The 20,807-nt window shown below is 39.0% G+C and overlaps 1 protein-coding gene across 3 annotated transcripts in view; it reads left to right on the top strand.

Moving 5' to 3' along the window:
* DNER (delta/notch like EGF repeat containing) overlaps positions 1-20,807 on the top strand; it is a 269,472-nt gene that overhangs the window by 192,324 nt on the left and 56,341 nt on the right. For all 3 annotated transcript variants that reach the window (XM_039486808.1, XM_039486809.1, XM_039486810.1), the window contains exons 6-7: positions 3,548-3,701; positions 12,682-12,795. In XM_039486808.1, coding sequence (XP_039342742.1) covers positions 3,548-3,701; positions 12,682-12,795 — 268 coding nt within the window. The remainder of the gene's footprint in view (positions 1-3,547; positions 3,702-12,681; positions 12,796-20,807) is intronic.

Raw genomic sequence — 20,807 nt, forward strand, 5'->3', positions numbered from 1 at the left:
AGCTACTGATGCAGACTTTCTAGAGGCACAACCTAGTTTCTCGTAACTACCACATTATGCCTCTAGGAAGCAAGCATTCCTTTAACTGCATTTCCAGTTGCACGAGTGCAAGTACTGGAAATACAGCATTAATGCTTCTTTTAAATCTGCTGGATTCACTGATCTCATATTTTAAAATAAACAAACCAAGCAGAATTGAAGTAGAGAATAAGCAGATAGAATTGGAGGCAGGAAAATTCTGTGAAGAGGTAACAAGCATGCAATGCACCATATTTTGCCTCTTGACTCATTTTGAAAAGTGGGCTCTCCCCACTCTGTAGCAGCAGTCCTGATCTGATGATTAAGCCTGAACTCAACACTCAGAAACAAACGTGGTCACAAGCCCTTTAAGATATGCAGAATGTCTGTTGTTTAAGCATAAAAATCACTTGCTGCCTGAAAGAGTTAAAATAACCATGACGGATGAAGCTTGTAACAGATTTGTTTATCTCTTCACACAAGTCCTCATCCTACAGCTTGCACAATGTGACTGCGTTATCTGAGTACTGATAACCAAGCAAAGGTTTTGAGCAGTTGATGGTTGTCATCTTTAGGATTATTTATTTATTTATTTTAACAGAAATGAGCCAAGCGCTATGTGTTCTCCACCAGTGCCATAGGGAATTGAGAAAAACTTATTGTGAATGTCACTAGTGACTTACCTTTTGGGATTTGCCATTCTTTATTTCAGAAGGTGGAGAAAGCTGCTAGGGGAGATTTGATTTTGACAAATAGGGAAGAACTGGTTGAGAATTTGAAAGTGGAAGGCAGCTTGGGTGAAAGTGATCATGAAATAACAGAGTTTCTGGTTCTGAGAAATGGTAGGAGGGAAAATAGCACAATAAAGACAATGGATATCTAGATGGCAGACGTTAGCAAACTCAGGGAGTTGGTAGGTAAGATCCTTTGGGAAGCAAGTCTAAGAGAAAAAACAGTTCAAGAGAGTTGGCAGTTTTTCAAAGAGTCCTTATTAAGGAATGAGAGCAAATTATCCCACTGCATAGGAAAGATAGGAAGTATGACAAGAGACCTCCCTGGCTTAACCAGGAGATCTTCAATGATCTGAAACTCAAAAAAAAAAAGTGTGGATAGTAGATGTGGTATATCTTGACTTTAGTAAGGTTTGATAATGTCCCACATGACCTTCTCATTAACAAACTAGGGAAATACATCCTAGCTGGAGCTACTATAAGGTGAATGCATAACTGGTTGGAAAACTGTGCTCAGAGAGTAGTTATTGATGGTTCACAGTCAAGTTGGGAAGGGCATATTGAGTGGGATTCTGCAGGGAATGGTTCTGGATCTTCATCAATGATTTAGATAATGGCATAGAGAGTACACTTATAAAGTTTGTGGACGATACCAAGTTGGGTGGAGTTGCAAGTGCTTTGGAAGATAGGATTAAAATTCAAAATGATCTGGACAAACTGGAGAAATGGTCTGATGTAAATAGGGTGAAAGTCAATAAGGATAAATGCAAAGTACTCCACTTAGGAAGGAACAATCAGCTGCACACATACAAACTGGGAAATGACTGCCTAGGAAGGAGTGCTGCGGAAAGGGATCTGGAGGTAATCGTGGATCACAAGCTAACTATGTGAATGTAACACTGTTGCAAAAAAGCAAACATCATTTTGGGATGTATTAGCAGGAGTGTTGTAAGCAAGACACGAGAAGTAATTCTTCTGCCCTATCCCGGGCTGATTAGGCCTCAGCTGGAGTATTTTGTCCAGTTCTGGGTGCCACATTTTAGGAAAGATGTGGACAAAGTGGATAAAGTCCAGAGAAGAACAACAAAAATGATTAAAGGTCCAGAAAACGTAACTGATGAGGGAAGATTGAAAAAATTGGGTTTGTTTAGCCTGGAGAAGAGTAGACTGAGAGGGGACGTAGCAGTTTTCAACTACATAAAAGATTGTTACGGGGAGGAGGTAGAAAAATTGTTTTCTTTAACCTCTGAGGATAGGACAAGAAGCAATGTGTTTAAATTGCAGTAAGGGAAGTTTAGGTTGTACATTATAAAAAACTTCCTAACTGTTAGGGCGGTTAAGCACTGAAATAAATTTCCCAGGGAGGTTGTGGAATCTCCATCATTGAAGATTTTTAAGAGCAGGTTAGACAAACACCTGTCAGGGATGGTCTGAATAATCCTTAGTCCCGCCTTGAGTGCAGAGGACTGGACTAGAAGACCTCTCAAATTCCCTTTCAAGTCTATGATTTTATGACAAGGATCAGGTGATGGACTTGCCAAAAATGGTATTTAGATAGATTTCTGCTGGCTACATACCTGTGTGTATGCATAACTTGCATTGTAAATTACTGTGTCATATGGTAGTAACATAAATTGTGGTTTTGGCCAAATCACTCTGCTTTTGTTCAAACTACAGCCGTGTTTGGAGATTTGCCATCACTCACATGGAGCATATTCAGTTCTAGTGATCTGCAGATTTTGAAGGATGTAAAAGTATGTGCAGACCACTTGCTCAGCAGAGGCTTTTGGCAGTCCCAATAAAATACAGATCATTCCAGTTTTTGGAGATATGCAGTGTTGATCTATGTGCACTAACTTTAAAGAAGATTTAAATGTTACTGGTTTCTGTTGAGTACAGAGTTTTGCAATGTTTTAAATCCACACATTATTAATATGATTTTTTCTGTGTAGGACACAACTGTTCATGTATCTAAGGCAAAGACAACTGAAAAAACAATAAAATACAAACATATCTCTATTTCCTTCTCCTTAGTTAATTTCCTAGTAATCTTAATGTTCCATAGATTCTTCTTTCAAAAATATTTTAATAATTTTTATAACTAACAACAATTATGAATGTCATATTGTGTTATGTCTGTTTTAAAGTATGAATTTCTAAGTCTTTAAAATATAGTGTCCTTTGCACTTTTTTGTTATAAATTAAAATTTGGAAGATGTAGTAGGATCCTTAGGAAGAAGAATGCTCTCAGATTTCTGTCTGGAACTTTGGCAGAATTGAAGAGGAGACTTTCCCTAGGGAATCTGTCCCAGGTTTTACATAAAACTGCTGAGGCAGGACTTTGGGCCCCTCCCTCTGCCCTTTATATACATGGGTGCATCTCCCATTACCTTGATGTTGATTATGTTCAGTAGAGCTTCTTATTACTTACTTTAATAGTGTGTCTTAGGGCATTAATTAATAACACTTGCAGTTAACTGGAACACTATAGAAGAAAATTTTACAGTGGCTTATATATTACTGTTATGTATAACTAGCTTGGATATCAGGGTTCTGATCCCAGTTTCAGATCCCAGCGTTCTGATCTCATTACTCCATTGAAATTCCCACTAACATTGTTATGAGTTTTGCCTGAGTAAGGGGTGCAGGATCAGTATTTTAAGGGGTAACTTTACAGCGATGTATTTTTTACAATGATGTGTTCTTAGCTGCTGTGTTTTTAACCCTTGCTCAATGAAGTTGTTAACGCAGAAATAAGCTTGGAAATCTCATAATAATGGACACGTGTTTGTTTGTAGGCAATATTTTTCTGTGACTGTGAGGATCAATATATGGGTGCTTTCTGTGAAGAATTTAACGCCTGTCAAAGCCGGCCCTGCCAGAACAATGGAACCTGCACTGATGTAACACAAAAACATGATGGGAAAAATTTCACCTGTACTTGCCCTACTGGTATGTTTTACATGGTGCTTTGAATAATATATTTCTGTTTTAATATTCTGTGCATATCTTTTGCAATACAGCGCTTTCTATATCTTTAGCGAGAGGAAGAGAAGCAAGGGGGAAGAGGATACACGAACGTAGGGGCTAGTGCTACAAAGACCACTAGATGTAGGTCTTACTGTTGCGAGCATTGTCCCAGTCAATGAAACTACTCACAGTTGTAAAAATTACACACAACAGGAAGAGTCTGCAGAATCGAGGCTCAGACTTTGCTGCCTAAAACTATCATGTTGTTTGCTTTTCGGTACACCCTTGAAATTGTTCTCTTTTTGAGTAACTAACTTTAAGTGGTAGACATTTTGCTCTCAGACTAGTCAAATAGAAGATATTTCTATACAAACTGTGCAGCTGATGGATTGTTTATACAATTAATTTAAAATAAAATTTTGCAAAAATGTTATAAAATGCAAAAAGCTTAATTGAGTAATTCATGGTTTGGCTAATGATCAAATGTATGTGTTTTAAGTTGCTTTGAAATTGCTTTATGAGCATTTGTTTTTTAACACTTGATCAAATGAATATTGGCATCTTAATTAGAATTAAAATTAAACTAAATATGATGGTCATAGTTGAATGCCAGAGGGTAACTTCATGTAATTACTATTCTGTGCTGGAAGAAAAATCTTTTTACACAATTGCAATGATTGAAAATGTAATGCTTTCATGTCTGACATTTCAAAGGCACTAAGTTCATTGCATAGTTCTTAGACAAACCACTTCAATAGGCATTTTCCAAAATTCTTTTGATTAGTTTTAAATAAAAAGCAGACTGGAATAAAATTAACAGCAACATTCAGTAGTTTATTTTCACTTCTTATAAACATTTTACGACACATTTTCAACTCTAGTATAGGAAATAGGAATGATCTATTGGCTGTTGATATATCAGATTATTTTTTAGAGCACCTAATACTGAGGAGAATGAAAGTGGAATTGTCTGAAAAAGGAAGAGATAACAGAGGGGAAGGAGAGATTAGTATTAGAAGTGGTTAAAAGTGTCTAGTTTTATAAAATGTAGGCTAAATTTTAAAGTCAGTGTTGTGGCGTAGAAGTATCTAAGTGTAGAATTTAGCCCAGAAGGATCAACCGTTGGAATTTTTGATACTGTGGAACATATTCTGTAAATCCTCTAATCATGAAATTCCTTTTGTAGTCAATGGAAGTTCCACACATATAGTGCTTGCAGAATCAAGCCCCAGAACTGTGCATAATATAGAAGTTAACAGTTAGTTCTGAAGATAGTTGAAACCTTATGATGAAAGTCAGATGGAATAATCAATACATTGAGACAAGAGTAATAGATGATTCAAAGTGGCCTTATAGCCAGCACTGTTGGCCCTAGAAGACTTGTCTCAGTGTAAGGGTATCTATCAGTGGTGTAGTGCAGGTATAGCACATCACTCTCCACCCTGCAATCTGTTCTGTTCATTCCCTCTGAAGCACCTGGAATTGGCCACTGTCGGAGACAGAATACTGTGCTAGATGGACCTTTGGTCTGACCTAGTATGGCTGTTCCTATGTAATCAGCGTAGGGGAAATGAGCTGGGCATCTGTATGCCCCACTAATCCCAGGCTCTTGTACTGGCAATGTGAGCTGTTGGCAGCCAGCTCAAGCTAGAGCAACCTTCTAACTGCTCTAACTTATTCTAGGGTACCAATCCAGAAATTGCGGTATACAAAGATGTCTTAAGGTAGCTATCTTGCATCCCCACCCGTCGTCTCCTTGGCCACTGCTCGGGATCTGTCCAATCATTTCAAATATTAAATAATTAACTCAACTAAATCTGCTGCTTTTTATGCCTCTGGACTTCCAATCTCTCTCTCCCTTTGCTTAGTTTAACTAGTTTGTATGTGCAGTCCCAAACTAATTTGCATATGGACTTCATTTAATGACCTGGATTTATACTTAAACCATGCTGGAAATGAGATATGACCTCCCTATGCAAATATATTCTTCTCCATTATATTTAATAAATGTACAGACGGATCCAACTGGCTCTTTTATGAGTAAGATATGCAAATATAGTTAGGTAATGCTTTAAATTCTATTAACGGCAAAGGACAGTTAAGAAGAGAAAGATTAGACTGGAACTGAACTAGAAATTGAGTGACTTGAAAAATCCCTACAGTTAAGGTCATAGTGGATGATATGTATTCAGAATTCATTGACCATAAAATTGTCCGCAACTTGGAGAAGACACTTGAAAATGTATTTTTATATACTGTTTAGGCATAATCATATAAATACCCTGAAATTCCTATTTAAAATTTAATATTAGACTAAATTACCTTCATATGATCTTATTTTATAAATGGCAATTAGTAGTAATTCTTAAACAAAAATTAACTATTTATAAGGCAAAAAAAAAATCCAAATTCTGCTCCATGGATCCCACATTTTAGCGATGTGCAAAGTCCTTCAGTGGAACTACTTGTCTGAGTAGTGGTTTGTTCATTCATCCTCTAGAAATGTTCAGAGATTTGCTGTGGCTGGGCTTGTAGAAGTATCCAAAAATTCATATATTTACCCAAAACTTGCCTGAAATTGGGCCTGACCATATCATCCACTCACCCAGTCAAACTTCCTAATGAAATGTAATCCTTTAACACCTTAATCTAAATCTTTTTGACTGAGATATTGAATAGTGAAGCTCACAAGACAGTTTCTATATTAGATTTCTATTATATCCTGGTTTTAGTTGGGCTATGTTTCATTAATCTCACAAATAATGTGTGATATTTCTGATCCCAGACAAAACTAAGAAGTTTAGAAACTGTTTTTTTTAATAAAGTTAGCCAAATGTCATAGATTCTTTCTCTGGCTGATCACCACTCTTCCCTGCCTCCGTTTAAAAAAAAAAAGGCGAAGAAAAGTATCTTTGGTTTTGAATTTTGGAGAAGGTTTTAGGTCAATTTTTATTTAATCCAACCCACTTCACCCATCATTATTTAGTATGTGAAAATTTTGAAGTGAGTGAAAGATTGAAAAAGTGGCAAATTGGATAGGCACAAATTTTGGAAATGTTGATGACTTACGTTACTGAATATCTTATTTGTTGTCCCAGGACATTAGTCCAGAATTTGGGGAAAGTGAGAGATGCTGCATTATCAGTATGTTTTTTTCCCCAATAGTACACTTTCCCCCATGTAATCCACTACCCCTTCCTACACACTAGTTGCTACATTTGCTCTTGTGAATTCTGCTATTATCATGAGGGCTAATACGTCTTCCTTTGACAAGAGGGACATTGTGCATCTAGCTCCCACAGAGTGACAGAAAGATGTGTATGGCACATCTTCACATGAGATCCCAAAGATCATTGCCACTAGGGCCATTTGACATTTTTTTGACTGAACATTTTTTTTGGTCAAAATGCCATTTTATCAAAATGTTCTACAGAAATGAATTTGTTTTGTCAAAAATTTCATCTGGAGGTTTCCCAGTCCAGTACAGAATTTGTGCTAAAAATGAGGAGAGAGAGACTGACTCACTGAGATTTGGACCTGGATCCTCCCACATTCCAGATGAATGCCCTGACCACCAGGCTATTCTGGGGTATGGGACTCTCTCTCATGTTCTTTTCATGAGGAATTTCAGAAGGTCTGAGTTTTGTTCCACCTCAGAATTTTTCACCAAATGGCACTGTTGTTTTCCCCCCAGCCCTAAATGATGCTTGTCTGATATTCTCAGCTCATGTGTTGAAGAGTGACACTCCATCTCTTAGGTTTCTTGTAGTCTCACTTTATAATTTGTATTCTTAAGTGTATTTATTTTACCATAGAATCAATATATACATATAATGAGCCAGATTGTTAATTGCTCTGCACAAGGATTGGGAGAGGAAGTAAGAACCTTCTCTGAGTGCAGTGAGTACATAAGGTTAGCAGAGACAGCAGTGCTAACCTCCCTATAGAGAAAGGGGAGGATAAGACTAGGTTGAAGCCATGAAGAGCTAAGCCAGCACAGGGTTAGCACATGCAATATATACTCTTTCAAAAGATGTAGTAGGAGCCCTGTGGTCTGCAGTCCCCAGACACTCTTGAGTCATTTTCAAGTCACGTAAAGATTCAGATAGGCACCTAGTGGCATTTGCAGAAGTGCTCAAACTCCTAACTCCCATTGAAATCAGTGGGAAATCAAAGGGAGTTAGTGTGGTTTTCAAAGGTGCCTATCTGCATCTTTAGGTGCCAGAGCACCTTTTAAACATTTGGCCCTCAATGTCTCCCAAGACTCCTACTGGGGCAAGGCACCTTTGCTCCCTCTTTACCTTCAGGCAGTGGCTGAACAGCCAAAATCTAGCCCCAGAACTTTTCAAGTCTCCATTATTTCTAAATCCCCTGTGACTAAAATATATATGTATTAGGAGCAGCACTTTCTAATGCTTCCTTAACCCGAGAAGAAGTTTTAATGAAACCATCAAGTTCTATAGCATTATGGTAAAGAAACTACTTACATGCCAGTTTCTGAACAAAAAACATACATACTTCCAATCCATTAATTTTGACCCATGAGAGTAGATATATATTTTATTTTAAACTTTGATTTTTACCTATTTTTCATAAAAACGTACTTCTATAAAATCATATATTAGACTCTGTGATGCACTTTAAGCCATTTTCAGTTCAATTCTCTAATGCTATGGTGCCCTTCTGGTTGTGGTGGAGCAGGGACTTAATCCAGGTTTCTCAAATCCTAGGCTAGCACGCTAGCCACTGGATTATTCTGCCTTCTCTGCACTGAGGTGAGACATTCGTACCGTACATCAGCATTTGAAATTCATTTGTGATAAGGGATGCCCTCACAATTTTTATAGTAGGGGTGCTGAGAGCTATTGAACCAAACTGTAAACCCTGTATATAATGGAAATCCCTTCAAGCTAGCACACCTAGTTCCAGTACCTATGTTTGTCATCTTGATTCACCACAACAACAATCCAAAATGGGCTGTTTCTGAATCAATGGGATTATTCTGTAGATGTTGAACATCTCTTAGAGTACAGTATGCATGCGTTTTTTACAGAAAGAGGTATTGCAATATATTGCATTTGCCTCTAATGGGCTGAAAATGGGGTTGAGGGAGGATAAAAAGACACTTCTTTAGAGCATTTCCAACATCATGAGTCAAAATTCTGTTCCTATTAAAGTCAGTGGGAACATTGCCATTGATTTCATTAGTACCAAGGCTGGGTCCATAAATATGACAATTCAGTCTTGCGTAATTTTTCTTACCCTGCCTTGTTGTTATCGTTTCATGTTTTCAAAGATTTTTCGTTTCACTCTGCTTCTTTTCTTGGACTTACACCTCTCTCATTCTTAGGTTCACACATTCTCTATGGGACAAATTCAGCTATGGAATAAGTGGGTTCAACTCCATTGAAGCCAGTGGAGTAGGACTCATTTGTGCCATTGAAGAATTTAGCCCTATTTCTTCAGACATTAAAATGTGTTGGGTTTGGCTTTTTCTGTGTTTTTTTCCCTTGAAAATTACTGTTTTTGTAGTAATTGGAATGACTGTCACTGATTGCTTCATCTTAATGTTCCCTAGATTTTCTATTAGAACATATGTCAGTATATCAAGAAATGAAAAGTTGAAACTGGTGGTGTTCATGTTATTTCTTTTAGAAAAGATTCCAACAGATTCCCTTCACTGCATATTAGAAGCTAATAGAGAAAATGGAAAAGAAAAATAGAATACACTATAAACTCCTTATTTTTGAGAGCTTTCAGGACTCACAGTATCTGTGAAGTACCATGTTGCCATGACCTTGCTACAAGAAAATGATACAGAGCTTTGTAACATCACTAAATGTACAGGAACAGAGATTCTTAAAATGTATCTGACTGACATGCTGCTTTTTTGTAGTATGACTCATTTAGGAAACTGTTAATTTGCAGCACTCAGTATTGGCTATTAAAGGCAAAAAGAATATTTTCTTTCAGTAGAAGAATAAAAGCAATGTAGTTGTTAATTAGTTGGAATATATTTGTTTTCATAAAGCAGACAATAAAATGTCATCTTTATGGTGTGATTTGTTCCAGGTTATTATGACAGGCACAGCAAATCCTGCTGATTATTTTAGCAAGTTGCAGAGCCATGCAATTACATGTCCCTCATTTGACTAAAGTTTTTACAATCACACAGTGAATTCCAGTGTAATTTTTATTTTCACAAATTTACACTTTTGAAGATGGGCATAACTGAAAATGAAGTAAGCATATTCAGTATTGCACTATGCTTTCAGAAAAATAATCCTATGAACATGAGAGAGAACTTGAAATTCTAAAATATGTATGTCAAAAGCAAATTACTTGGCCAACAGTGTTCTGTGGTTCCTTGTGCTTGTTGTCTTTTTGTAAGTGTTATGTTCATTAAATGCTCATCACCATTGCCAGTCGTGGATACTAAAATCTACTGTTCATCCACAGTACGGGCCTGGTAACAAACAGTTGACAGAGCAAGCTCCCTCTCACTGCTCTGCTGTGTAACCCAGCCCTGACCTAGAAGGACCACCTATGGGAGATTCCTTAGTTTCTTTGTTGAACCTAGATGCCAGTTGTGGTGTTAATGCAGATACAACAGAGTTATTCTGGATTCATGCTGGAGAAAGTAGGAACAGAATTTGGCTCACGGTACCATGTAAAAATGCAAAGAAAACTCAGAGAAAAGGAAAATCTTAGAAATCTTATCTGATGTAAAATTCTAGCAGTTATACATGTTTGAGCCAAATTTAATGCTGACTTACACCTATTCAAGCCTGTTGATGTAATTTTAAGTGTAATTCTGCCCAGAAAGCTTCTAATGGTAAACACTTTATATAAAAAATGATTCAATCAATAACTAAGGAATATCTTTTCTGCATGAGGAAAACAGTCCAAGCAGGTCCTATTAGAATTCCTGATGCTAGTTCCAAAATTACACAGCATGGTATTAGTACCTGTACCTAGAAACATAATTATAAAGAGAGATGACAGAGAACTGCCCGTATGTGGGGGATTCAGGTGCCTTGACTATTTTAAAGAATTAGATTTATGACTGAGTATATATTTTTAAAGAATCTTTAAATGTTTGATAGGAAAAATAGAAAATAAAGTGTGTTGTGTTTGATAAGACAGTACTACTTAATGCTAATGTAACTTTCAAATTAGAGAGAGGCCCAAATCATGAAGCTGGTATCTGGAAACAGATTCAGATCTGAACTTCTCCAGAGTTCATTGATATTCACATTTAGTGCTCTGGATATGCCCAATAAAGAAAGTTCTAAACCAGATCTGGATTTGAAATTCTCTAGAGTCTTAACATATAATGGTTTGGTTTTTCCCAGTAATAGAGAAATGCCTGTGTAGAAGGTGAAATACACATTTGATTCTATATCCACATCCCTAGAGTTCAGGGAACTTTAACTATGCTGTTCTGGTTTAGACCCATTGGTACCTCAATTATTTAAATATATTTTATTATATGTATATGTACTTGTTCTCATATGATAACAATGATTAATCCTGATCACTTTTCAACTGTAGCTCTCATATCACTTTACAGATATGGGCAAGCATTTTACAGGTGGAGAAACTGAAACACAAAACCGCTTAAGTGACTTGCCTAGTGTCAAAACACCAAGTCAGTGGTAGAAGGGGGATTAGAACTCAGCCTCCTGATTCACAGTCATATGCTCTAGACATTAGACTACACTTCCTCCCCCCAGTCTGTGGTAAACTGAAGACCACATATTGCCCTAGATCAATACACAAAATTCCATTTGACGTCACTAGGAGTTGTACTGTTTGACAAAGATAATATATGGTGATAAACATTGCTTTTTTTTTTTTTTTTTTTTAACCAGTTAACTTTAAGTATTTCACTGGGATCATACTTGGTAACAACCAGGTGTGTAACACGCAGTACTTTTCTCTTTACACACAAATCCCTAGACAAATAGTAGAAACAAAAGAAATAATTTTAAACATAGAATGAGAAATGTGTGGTACTTGTGATAGGATTTGAGTTTGGAGTATTTCATTACTTAGATTGTTATTTCAATGTTTGTTCATTATTCTGAACCTACTGTAAGGTCTTCAAGCATATGAGAAAAAGCAAGCTACCAACCAATTGGCATTATAGGTATATCTACTCCATGGGGTAACATGTACTAATGTGTTCTGCATTAATTGGTCCATGGAGACCCTGCTGGTGCATTCTAAACGTTCCCTAATGCGCGTTAATGGAATACTGTTTCAAACAGCACTAGATTAAAGCTCACTAGGGAACTTTTAGTGCGTGCCAGCAGGGTCTACACAGACCAATTAATGTGCAATGCTTTAGCACACATTTTAGAAATCACACCCTTATAATGCGCATTGCCTCACTGTGTAGACACGCTGCACACTGAACTTGCAATCTGTCAATCTTTGAGGAGCTTGTTTTTGACAGAATTTACAACTGTGGTGATTGTATCCCCACATCTCTCACTTAAAATAAACAATCCTCTCTGGGGCTCAGAAGTAGGAACAAATGACAGTCATTCAGCATATGCACAAATAATTCAGAATGACTATTCTTGTTTAATGTCTCCCTAGAGGTTTTTGTGTTTAGATTCAAAATAAATTTGAAATTTATTTGGAGTTCTTTGTGGTTGCACAACCCCATACACACCAATGCAGTCAGAATATGGCTGTTGGTAAAATACAATTTGATAGTATCACTATATTTGAATTTTGATCTATGTTGCTGGAACCAAGTTCAGATTCTTATTAATTGAATGTTTTAATGAAAATTTGAATATTGAGAGATTGTCGTGAATACTGTTTCTCATCTCTGAGGAATATTATTCAAGGAAACTAACGTACTGCTATTTAAATGATATAATGGCAAATTTTGTAATAAAACTTTTAATTTTTCTTCACTTTCTAAAACATTTGAATCATGATATAGGTTACACTGGAGAACTATGTCAGTCAGAGATTGATCATTGCAGCCAAGAGCCATGCAGAAATGGTGGTACCTGCTTTTCCAATATCAGTGGATTCAGTTGTCAATGTCCAGAAGGTAATAGAAACAATTTCTCATTTTAAATCATACCTCTTATCAGCATGAACAAAGTTGGTGTTATATGGTATATATTATGATGCTGTAACTTTTTAGTTAAATGAACATATATTGGAAGCTCTAGCTGACAAGACATCAACTTAAGTGGATAGCATTCCAGATTAGAAATCTTTGTATTACCATTATTAATGATGTCCAAACCACATTTAAGTTTCAGTGTATATATTGAACAAAAGTATTTTCCATGTTCTTTTAATCTCTCCTATCTGGAAATCAGGCTAGAGCTCTCATGAGAAAAGGACATAAGAATTTTACAAAATGTACAGTTCTTGATTTTTGTCTTGTTCAGAAAAAGCAAAAGCAAAGTCAGCCTCTCATGTTATTTTGATATATCTGCTTCTGTTCCTAGATAAAATAGAAAGTTTATAGGAGTACACTTTTTTAATCAACTGAACATTTTCAAACCCCTGAAAAGATTTGAGCCATTCTGTTTTTATTTGAACTGGTTTATCTCTCACTATATGAAAGCCTTGAAATAATTTTCGTCAGTAAACATTGTAAATGTTAACTCCTAAATAATGAGGACATTGTGACGTTGAAAGCATATCCTGTTTATAACATCATGCTACCTGCAATGGCTGGTTGCATAAATTATCAGTAGTGAAAGCTTCCAGTTACAACGTTTTTTATTAGCCATCAGTACCAAACGATAGTTAAGGTTGTTGTCCAGAGCTAATAATAATTTCTCTCCCAATTTACCTATAGTTGTTGTTTTTTATTCTTCCAATGCTATCTTTTATACAGTTGAGTTTACTTTTAGGTAGAAGTCTTGTTTCTAATTAATAATTGCTTCTCTGGAAGAAAAATGAACCTGCTTAACAACGAAGGGTTATTTGTAATTGCTTCAAACTGGCTTTTCTCTTTCTCTGGAATCAGTTGCTCTAATGAGTGACCCACTTAACGGCTGTGTTGAATTGACATTATGTCAGCAGTCTAAGCCTTGCATTTTAGAAGAATTTTGAAAATTGTTTGTTTGTTGTATCAATAGTATCAGAATTCAATGATGTTGGGACTTAGCCAAATGTAGCTTGATTTTTTAATGAAATTTGTTCAAGAATCTTGTATAATTAGCTAAAAGAAAATCTTATCAGTAAGAACAGTAATTATGAACAATACCTATTGGTTAGATCATTTTTGCCAGTTTTGAAGGTGACATTCATTCGTGTGTATAATATAACTAAATACACGCTAATACTGACCAATTAGCAGTCCTGGGTCAGTTCTTAGCACAGATCAGGTGATACTCCCAAAGCTCTTGAAAGTTTTGTCCCCTCGGGGCCACTAGCCACCTATGTGATGGGGGGCTATTGCTCTGTCTCAGCCCCTTGCTGGAGGGTTCATCACCCTGACATCCTCTGCTTAAGGAAAATCCACTTGGGCTGGGTCACCAGTGAGATTTAGTCCTCCTGGAGGTGACACAGGCCAATAGGGAGACAGCAGGCCAGATAAGAAGGCTCGCCTGCTTCCTCTGAGTGGTCTGCTGGGTGAAACTTATAAGAACATAACAAAGGCCGTACCGGGTCAGACCAAAGGTCCATCTAGCCCAGTATCTGTCTACCGACAGTGGCCAATGCCAGGTGCCCCAGAGGGAGTGAATCTAACAGGCAATGATCAAGTGATCTCTCTCCTGCCTTCCATCTCCATCCTCTGACGAACAGAGGCTAGGGACACCATTCTTACCCATTCTGGCTAATAGCCATTTATGGACTTAGCCACCATGAATTTATCCAGTCCCCTTTTAAACATTGTTATAGTCCTAGCCTTCACAACCTCCTCAGGTAAGGAGTTCCACAAGTTGACTGTGCGCTGCGTGAAGAAGAACTTCCTTTTATTTGTTTTAAACCTGCTGCCTATTAATTTCATTTGGTGACCAACAGTGGAGGAGCTTTTCTGTGCTAACACAGCACTCCAAGGCCAGTTTGGGTCCTGGGCTTAAAAGTGCTGCAGTGAAGCATCTGCCTTGTTACATTTGTTTGTTTAAAGACATGGACAACCAGATTATGTAACCATTTAAAGATGGTATGCTGAATTTACGGCACACCGCCCTATTTGGGATTAGCTGTCACACCTTGTAAATTGAAGCAGGGAGTGCTTGCAATGCCACACCCCAACACAAGCATATGGAACAGTGATGTGTGGAAACACTTACACCACACATGTTTTGTTCTGACCCCCCTTGAGCTTAATGTTGCCCTTGCAATGTCCCAAAAATCCCTGCAGGAACCTGTGCCTCTCCAGCTGAACTTACTCCTTTCAGCCTGAGTGGGTTTGGCTATCTTTGTGCTGCATCCACCTGATGCTACAGTCAGGTCTGCTTCTTTTCATCTTAATTATTATTTCTGCAGCTCTTTCTCTGCCACTAGCCCAGGAACATCATTGACAACCATTCTCCAGCTGCCAAAGAACTTGAAACAACTTTGATACCATGGCCTGTGTTTTATTTTGAGTACGAAGTTCTTTGATGTAGTTTTTAGCACTTTGCCATTTTTGCTCAGTGCTTTGCTGTTTTTCTTTTTGGCACTTGGATGCAATTTTCTGTGGCATTTTTTGCTTTGGTACCTCACCTTCTTGCTTTGCATCTCTGATGAAGCCTTTGCTACTATTCAGCTCCAGTCTTTCTGTTTTGTAGCAGCTTCGAGAAATGTCTGTGCTGCATGGACTTTATTACTGGATATTTTTCTGGATCACTTCTGTGTGGGGATGTCCGATCTAATTTCATATGTCACCCAGGTACTCAAGTGTTTCAGAGAATCACTCTGCTCCCTTCTGAAGGGACTTCTGCCCACAAAGAAACTCCCATAAACCTGGTAAGAGGCCAGCCTAAGGTGCTTTGAAGGAGAGCTACTTGAAACATAAATCGGAGTTGCCTTTGGGCACTGGGTACCTCTGCTGTTGTTGGCACTGCTTGCATTGGTGCAGACCCACATTTTCTCCAAGTCCAACAGGGTAGCTTTACCACCAAGGCAGGGGACTGAGTGGTGCACCTAGTCCATGATGCCCTAGGTATCTCAGCGCTGAAGTCTCTAGTACTGAGTACCACCTCACTTAGTGAGACATTAAAAAGGACTCCAGGCAGCTACACATCACTCTGTGGCAGTGTGTGTGCGGTGACTTTGTCAAGTCCTTCCTGGTCATCCTCCAGGTTGTCTTGAAGGGTGCAATGATCTGTCAGACCTGATGTGAAAGATTATTAGAGCTCTAAATGCAATTAAAGTCCTTTTTGTACCAAGATTGACACCCACAAATCAGGGAGTCAGTTCAGAGAGCACATGAACATAAGTCTTGTCTCCAGCAACCCTGACATCTCATGTCCCAAAGATCTTGGCACAAATGGTGTTGAAGCCTGTTAAAGCTTCCTCATTAGTTCCTCTCTTTTCTAGCATGTTTGGGGATTTAAGATGAGTAAATAATAGGAAATATTGCAGAGTTTTAGGCTTTGGAGCCTTCAGGAAATGGACACTTTCTGTTAAAGGCCCCAATTTGTGGATGCATGACTTGTGTGTTCTCTTTTTCAGAAGTAATTTTTATGGTTCATAAGAGACTATATGATATGCTCAGATATACAGATAAAACTTTTAGAGCAAGTGATTTGTGCACTGGGATTTGGGTTTGGTCCAGTCTAGCATCCAGATTTAAATGACTATGGGGAAACATTACTTTATGATTATATAAAGAATATGCATATATAACCATAGAGAACATGCACATACTCTCGAAGGCGAAGTGAGTTGAGCTGAAATGAACAGAAACACCATCCTATTCTCATGCTGAACATCTAATGCACTAGTAAGTTTCTGTTGTTTCATTTTAGTATCAAAAAAATTAGCATTTATTTTCCTAATAAAGAATTAGAACAAACGTGGTTCAGTTTTTCTATATTAGCAAAAACAAATATTTACATCAAATATTTTCTTACTGTAATTTTAGCCAATGTAATTAGTATCAAATAGATTTATACTGTCTAATACAATAAGTACAGCACAGCACGTTGACCTCCCTTAAAAATAAGCCACACTATATAGATGACATAATTTTTATAAATGTTTCTGAATAACTTACGACTTGCAACCATTGTATAGAATCAGGATGGAATTGGGTGAGGATTTGCTACTTTCATGGTGTGTTTACTCTATTTGTTATACTTGCTGCTACTGCTATGGATTATAGCACAGGTGGGCAAACCACGGCTCATGAGCCACATGTGGCTCTTTCACAGTTAAAGTGAGGCTCATGGAGTCACCTCCCCACCATTCTCCACCTACCAGATTGGTAGTATGGAGCTCAGGGCATCTGCCTTGTGGTGGGATGGTGGGGCTAGGCAGTTCTGCCAGAGACGACTGGTGCCTGCTGAGACTGGGGAGGCAAAATTTAAAGGTTTGCCCTCCCCCAACAGCTTGAATCGTGCCCCACCAGGCATGCCCCCCTTCCCCCGCTTACCTCCAGTGGCCCCTCCCTGCAGCTGCCAGGTGTTACTCCTGTGGAGAGGCAGCTGTAAAAAACTGGGAGCTGCAGGGAGGGGGGCACTACTTTAGCTTTGCAGGGAGAGGCAGCAGCAAAAGCAGTGGCTCTCCCTGCAGCTCCCAGCTATTTGCTGCTGGCTCTCCCCATGGCCGCAGCTCCCAGCTTGCGAGCTCCAGCACCTGCTGTGCAGGGAGGGGGCCTGGCAGCACCATGTGACCGAGTGGGGCCAGAAAACTCTGGCAAAAATTAGTGGGGGGCATGTGACCCCATGTGCACCCCCTCATGCATCACCCCTGGCCAGCAGGGATGGAGGTCTTGGGGCTTTAGCCCCATGGGAGGCACCTGCCAAGGCTTGGGGCTTCAGCAGGAACCAGGGCTGTATCCCCGAGCCCTGGCAGGTGCCTCCCGCAAGGCTGAAGCCCCAAGCCCCGGCAGGTGCACTCCATCTCTCAAACTTCTGAACAATCTTCTTATTGTTATATGCGGCTCAGAGGGTCAGTAAGTTTGGCCACCCCTGGATTATCGATTGGAGCACAAACATTTTCCCTTTTTTCAAAAAACTATTGCTGTTTAATTGCATTATAGTGCACCATGTTGTCATTAGAATCAATCAGTGTGCAGTGCTAGATTGCCCCTTCAAGCAGAAAAAACATTGGAAGGGGAACTCAGAGGGCAGGCAGAAAACTGCACTGTATTCACCCACTGTGTTCTCTAGAGCCATCCCCTCTAGTGAAGAGAGGTTTCTGGGACTACACATCGAGCCTACTAATCCTTTTTACATAAGGTATTCTCTGGACAAAACACGTCCAAACTTGCAGAATTAGGTGCTGTCCTTCAGGTATGGTTGCCCTCGTATGTGGCTATGCTGGTCCCCTTCCCTCAGCTGCACAGCTCCTGCAGTAATGTTGCTGTTGAGTATCCATCTTTCCTAATTTTGTCCCCACCACAAGGAAGGGAGAATGCTGCTGCAGAGGTTGCATCTGGTCCCTTCTGCAAAGGCAGGGGCAGTTGTTCTGGGATAGAGTATCAACCAAGCATGTTAGCTATGATATTGTCCAACATTGCAAGGAAATGCAATATACCAGTACTAACAATAACAGGAATTTCAGGTTTTTGAGGGGAAGAATAAGGGCTGAGCTTGTAGATGCCGCATTATAAAATACAATATTGACTGCTCTGACCAAACACATGGCCATGTTTTTTCTTATTCCATTGAGACAATATTTTTATCTTTCTCACTCAGACAGTTTGTGAGCTTTTATTTGGAGACTTTTAGGGAGCAGGGAGACTGAGGAGACTTTTTTTTTTGTAAATAAGCCAAAGAATACCTGCTTGGAAGTTGCAGAACTGTTATTTTTAGAGTGCCCTGACATGTTTCATTTCTAAAAAATATGATCAGCTTCAAGCATAGGCTTGGGCTCTTGCTCTGCTACCTTTCTCCCACTGTGCCTAATTGTAGTTGCATGTTGAGAGGAGGCCTTTCTTTCTGAAGTGCTAATTCAGCACAGTGGGGAGAAGGCAGGCCAGCGGTTAGTATACATGTAAAAACTAAAGGACTGGAGAATCGGGAGGTATTATCTGGTAGAAAATGAACAGAGCAGGAGAGATGGAAAATATAACCACATTTCAAAAGGAAAAAAGAGCATGAAATGGATGGCAGAAGAAGAGATGGATGGATGGAAATAATGAGGAATCATTTCAACATGGTCTATTTATGTTCTACAAATGACACCTGTGTTTTAGAAATCAGACGTGAAAAGTAGGAAAGGTGAGCTTCTTGGGCAGTGGAAAGTGAACGGTTTGAATAGAGGTAGTTCTTTATACTTATTAGATAATCTTTAATAGTTTTAAAGAGTCCTTAAAGAACGGTTAGTAACTAGAGAATCAGGCTTGAAGATTCCATGATTTTCTGCTTAACATTATATTTCAGCTCTGACAAATATACAAAATAATCTGGGAAATAATCTACTATGTGCATTTGTTGAGGCAACTTGTTTTCAGGGCACAATTGGATTTTACATTCAGAGAAGTAGATAGAAGAAATGTTTGCACTTGTGTAAGGACTGGATTAGATGGCCCAAGAAATCCCCTCCAGCACTAATATAGATACATGTGCAGTGACTGGGAGAGGGACATTTATTTTTCTCTTTCAATTTCTTCTGTTTGATTGAAATGTCACTTTGATCATCATATTCCAAGCCTTATGGTAGGATTTGAATTCAAAATGATCTTGACAAACTGGAGAAATGGTCTGAATTAAATAGGATGAAATTCAATAAGGACAAATGCAAAGTCCTTCTCTTAGGAAGGAATAATCAATTCTCAAATACAGAATGGGGATTAACTGGCTAGGGAGGAGTACTGCAGAAAAGAATATGGGGTTATAGTAGATCACAAACTAAATATGAGTCAACAATGTAATACTGTTGCAAAAAAAGAAAACATTATTCTAGGATGTATTAGCCAGAGCATTTTAAGCAAGACATGAGAGGTAATTCTTCCACTCTATTCAGCACTGAGAAGACCTCAGCTGGAGTTCTGGGCACCACACTTTGGGAAAGATGTGATCGAATTGGAGAAAGACCAGAGGAGAGCATCAAAAATGATGAAAGGTCTAGAAAACATGACATACAAGGAAAGATTGGAAAAATTGGGTTTGTTTAGTCTGGAGAAGGGAAGACGGGGGCGGCATGATAACAGTTTTCATGTTTGTACAAGATTGTTAAAGAGGAGGGGTGACAAATTGTTCTCCTTAACCACTGAGTACAGAACAAGAAGTAAGGGCTTAAATTGCAGCAAGGTAAATTTAGGTTAGACGTTAGAAAAAACTTCCTTACTGTAAGGGTAGTTAAGTCCTGTAACAAATTACCTAGGGAGGCCATGGAATCTCTGTCATCATAAGTTTTTAAGATCAGGTTAGACAAATGCCTGTCAGGAATGGTTTAGATCAGTGGTTCTCAACCAGAGGTTGGAGGTTTCAGGGGGTCTGTCAAGCAGGGCCAGTGTTAGACTCGCTGGGGCCCAGGGCAAAAAACCGAAGCCCTGCCATGTGGAGCTAAAGCCTGGGGCCCTGAACCCTGCCACCTGAGACTGAAGCCAAAGCCTGAGCAACTTAGCTTTGTGGGGCCCCTTGTGGTGTGGGGCCCTGGGCAATTGCACTGCTTGCTACCCCCTTATGCTGGCCCTGGCTTTTATATGCAGAAAAACAGTTGTGGCTCAGGTGGGCCATGGAGTGTTTATAGGATGTTGGGAGAGCCTCGGAAATAAAAAGGTTGAGAACCCCAGGGCTAGATAATACTTAGTCCTGCCCAGTGATGAGCTGCCAAAATCATAACAACCGGTTCCCTCCTCATCCCAGGAGGGATCATGGACCCCCCCCCCTTTTTTTTTTTTTTTTTTTTTACACACACCTGACTTTACAGTCAGGTGTGTAAAAACCTGCCGCCGCGCCCGGACCCGCGCTGCCGGAGCTGCAGCCCGGCCCGCCGCTG

The sequence above is a fragment of the Mauremys reevesii genome, linkage group 9 (assembly GCF_016161935.1).
Source record: "Mauremys reevesii isolate NIE-2019 linkage group 9, ASM1616193v1, whole genome shotgun sequence".
NCBI lineage: Eukaryota > Metazoa > Chordata > Testudines > Geoemydidae > Mauremys > Mauremys reevesii.